This window comes from Phymastichus coffea, unplaced genomic scaffold, assembly GCF_024137745.1.
Source record: "Phymastichus coffea isolate CEN01 unplaced genomic scaffold, Cenicafe_Pcof_1.1 PCOF00025, whole genome shotgun sequence".
NCBI lineage: Eukaryota > Metazoa > Arthropoda > Insecta > Hymenoptera > Eulophidae > Phymastichus > Phymastichus coffea.
This window is the reverse complement of record NW_026706836.1, coordinates 2,757,867-2,761,744: the sequence shown is the minus strand read 5'-3', so window position 1 is coordinate 2,761,744 and position 3,878 is coordinate 2,757,867. Positions and strand designations below refer to the sequence as shown.

At 36.7% G+C, this 3,878-nt stretch overlaps 1 protein-coding gene across 1 annotated transcript; it reads left to right on the top strand.

The window, feature by feature from the left end:
- The first annotated feature begins 2,384 nt into the window (after window positions 1-2,384).
- On the top strand, window positions 2,385-3,878 carry LOC131675560 (histone-lysine N-methyltransferase SETMAR-like). Its single transcript, XM_058954578.1, has 5 exons — window positions 2,385-2,770; window positions 2,814-2,830; window positions 2,930-3,139; window positions 3,212-3,444; window positions 3,513-3,878. Exons 1-5 carry the CDS (start codon window positions 2,385-2,387, stop codon window positions 3,876-3,878), a joined length of 1,212 nt encoding a protein of 403 aa, XP_058810561.1.

The window sequence follows — 3,878 nt, the reverse complement described above, 5'->3', positions numbered from 1 at the left end:
AATTCAATTCCAAGTTTAAATAGGATTAAATCTAGAAAGAATCGAATACTTATTTAGGAATCGACTATAATCGCTGATCCCTATTTCAGTTTGTGCACATGTAGACGAAGTTAATTGAGATTATTTACTTGCAGCGATCCTTATAGTATATCTGTTAACACAGACTCGTTTCTGCAGATAGAACCTGAATTAGGAAATATTTTTCTTTTTTAACCCATTATCGTCCAAAATGTCAAAATTTCTTGCAAGTTTTCAAAGTGATTTTTTCCTATGTAATTGGCGTTGAAAAAATTCTTAAACCACATATTCTGATGTAAAATTGCATGCTCTTTCAGAATCCGTTGCCAGAATCATGATAAAACTCACAGAAAAAGAGATATTCTCGATTGAAACATAAAAAATACCTAAATTTTCGAAAAAAAAAATTTTTAGGATTTTTTTTCGAAGTGTTACGGTGAAGATATCACCTTGCGACCGTAATCAAAGGTGATCATGGGATTTGAAGTTTAACAGGGAATTTTTTTGTTTACCTTGAACCATCGCTTCTTTACAAAATGGCGGAAAAAACGAATTTTTTTTTTCACTCTTCATCAATTTTTTTCACAAAATCTATGGACTTTAGAAAAAAATTCATAAGAACAAAAATGCCTTAGAATCGCTTGAGGAATATTGTCAAATTTTTTCAGAATTTTTTGAGACATTTTTGAAAATCCCATTTCCCAAGTTTCCCGGAAAATCAAAAATTGTCTTAAAAAATTCTGAAAAATTTGAGAATGTTCCTCGAGTGATTCTGAGACATTTTTGTTTTTATGTATTTTTCTCTAAAGTCCATAGATTTCGAGAAAAAAGTTGATGAAGATTGAAAAAAAAAAAATTCGTTTTTTCCGCCATTTTGTAAAGAAGCGATGGTTCAAGGTAAACAAAAATATTCCCTGTTAAACTTCAAATCCCATGATCACCTTTGATCACGGTCGCAAGGTGATATCTTCACCGTAACACTTCGAAAAAAAATCCTAAAAATTTTTTTTTTCGAAAATTTAGGTGTTTTTTATGTTTCAATCGAGCATATCTCTTTTCCTGTGAGTTTTATCATGATTCTGGCAACGGATTCTGAAAGAGCATGCAATTTTACATCAGAATATGTGATTCAAGAATTTTTTCAACGCCAATTACATAGGAAAAAATCACTTTGAAAACGTGCAAAAAATTTTGACATTTTGGACGTTAATGGGTTAATATACTACATATACTTAATTAATTAATTAAAGTACTTATTATTTTTCACATGGCCATGTGCAATATTTATTTTTATTTTATGAATTAATGTCAAATAATTAATTAATTTTTACACTTTCGTGCACTTTGGAGGTCCGAAATCCGATGGCTCTTATGTAGAACAAAGTCCCTAAATATTTTCATAAATTAAATTTTAGTATACAAGAAAATTATTAGGAAATAATCATTTTCGAAAAATCAAATAGATTTTCACAATTTAAAGCAACATTATTTACTTGACGATCGATGACAGGCTCGGTAAAAATATAATATACAGGTTGATTCTGAAACATATGAAGAGTTTGGTACCATTCGACTCGTTTTGAAAAATGGAATAAGATGGCACGGTTAAAATTTTTTTTTGATAATTAGTCAATTAGATAATCGCGATTGAATGTCAGCCAATGAGCGGCTGGCTACGGCCGACGAGCCGCGCGACGGCGAGTCGCGACGGAGAAGGGAGGTCGACTCGCGCATGTTATTCAACAGGTGACAGAGGTGCTCAACTCTTGACCTGTTACTGCTAGCAGCCGTTATGTTGACGTATTTTGATATTATGAATATCAATAATAATATGGATAAAATTATTAAAAAATACGTTGCAATGTAATAATGCATTACATTGTTTTGTATCGTAAAAAAACATGAATTTTATGAAATCAATAAAAACATGTGTACTACATGCGCTTTTACGAAAATATTGCACATTGTGCAATTACTTGCATGTTTAATAAACGCATATTAAACTATACGAATAGTTACAATAGGCATTACTTACATTGTAGCTACATACAATACAATATGTGAAATACATTTTTCAAACAAACAATCAATCAATCAATCAATAAATTGATTAATTAATGGTCTGCATTAGTTGCAATAGGGTAATGGATTTAACGCTATTTATTTAATTATCTCAACTTAAGCATCGAATTTTCGATAGTTCAAGGATTTGAATATTTTGTAATATGCAAACTCTGAAACAGTCAAACATCAATAGTTCCAAACAAATGAATAGTAATGTTTTTTTTTTGCTATTCATTTGTTCATTACTATTGATAGACTTAGTTGCAAAATTTTCTTGACACGGTGTACTCCATCGTTGCAAAATGGCAAGAAGAAATGCTTATTCCAACGAGGAGTACACCGATATGGTGTTGTGCTTGGGCTGGGCTGAGGATAATGCGAATGCAGCTGCTCGACGGTACGCTGAGCTTTACCCTCTCAGAGCACAACACCCCAATCCTCGGACGATAGAAAATACCGTAAGGAGGTTGAGGGAAACGGGCAGTGTCGTGGTCAGGAATCCTGATGGAGGACGCCAACGCCAACGCGATCGCCTTCATGACCCTATCGTCGCAGCTTTCGCCGCCGATCCGACAGACAGCTTGCGATCTGTTTCGCGGCAAGTCTCGGCGGCGTTAGGTGTGGCGTGTTCATACAGCACTGTACAACGGGTCATGAAAGATGATGGTCAACATGCGTATCATCTCCGGTGAGTGCAGTCACTAGGTAAGTGCATAATTTGTTATTTATAGCGGTTATGTATTCGCATGTAACGACAGGAGGTCGATCCTGTAGTAACTTTGATATGCTGACGGACACAGTATTTATTTTTATGTTTTGATCAATTATATCTCGGTTTGTATTAAAGACAATAGACCGTTTAATCATTTATTAGAACCTGGAGATCCGCAACAGAGATTGAGGTACTGTCATTGGCTTGTGGACGCGGTTGACGAAGATCCTAACATCTTGGATCGCATTTTATGGACGGATGAATCCACTTTCGGGCGAATCGGAATGTTCAACCAACACAATGAACATGTGTGGGCCCACGAGAATCCATTTGCGGTGCGAGAAGGTATATTTTAAGAATAATATTGTATTTGCTTGCACAACAAAATATTTAACAATATTTTTCAACATAATTTAGATCGTTCGCAGCATAGATATGCCGTAAATGTATGGGCTGGTGTGATTCGTGACCGAATTGTGGGTCCATTCCGTCTACCGCGAAACCTCAATGCTGGTGCGTACCTCGATTTTCTGCAACATGATCTGCCAGCTCTTCTAGATGACGTCCTCCCAGATCAAAATAACATCATCCTGATGCACGACGGAGCCCCAGCCCACTTTGCGCAGCCTGTCCGGGACCATCTCGACGAGGTAATTGATTACTGTTTGTTTTTTATTAATTTATAAAAAAAAGTATACTGATTTCTATGTTTTTCCAGTCTTACCCTGAGTGGATAGGCCGTGGTGGTACCGTAGAATGGCCAGCACGTTCCCCAGATCATAATCCATTGGATTATTATGTTTGGGGAACGTGCAAAGAGGCCATCTACTCTAACGGTCCACCTGGCAACGCAGATGGATGCTGGCAGGCTGTTCAAGAGTGGGCAGAAAATGTGGCCCCCGATCAAATACATAGAGCGACGCTCCAAGTTTTACGAAGAGCTCGCCTATGTATACAAATGGATAGGGGCCACTTTGAACAATGCATGAAGGCAGGGGGGGATCCTGGTGATGAAGTAGGCGACGAGGAGCTTGAGAGGGATCCAGAAGATGATAACGATCCAGACTGGGAGATGGACGAATAG

Bases quoted from the DNA above. Each gene is read 5' to 3' on its own strand.
- LOC131675560 (XM_058954578.1), top strand. From the start codon at position 2,385: ATGGCAAGAAGAAATGCTTATTCCAACGAGGAGTACACCGATATGGTG. The intron at 3,140-3,211 runs GTATATTTTAAG...AACATAATTTAG, and splicing joins TCCATTTGCGGTGCGAGAAG to ATCGTTCGCAGCATAGATAT. The intron at 3,445-3,512 runs GTAATTGATTAC...ATGTTTTTCCAG, and splicing joins TCCGGGACCATCTCGACGAG to TCTTACCCTGAGTGGATAGG.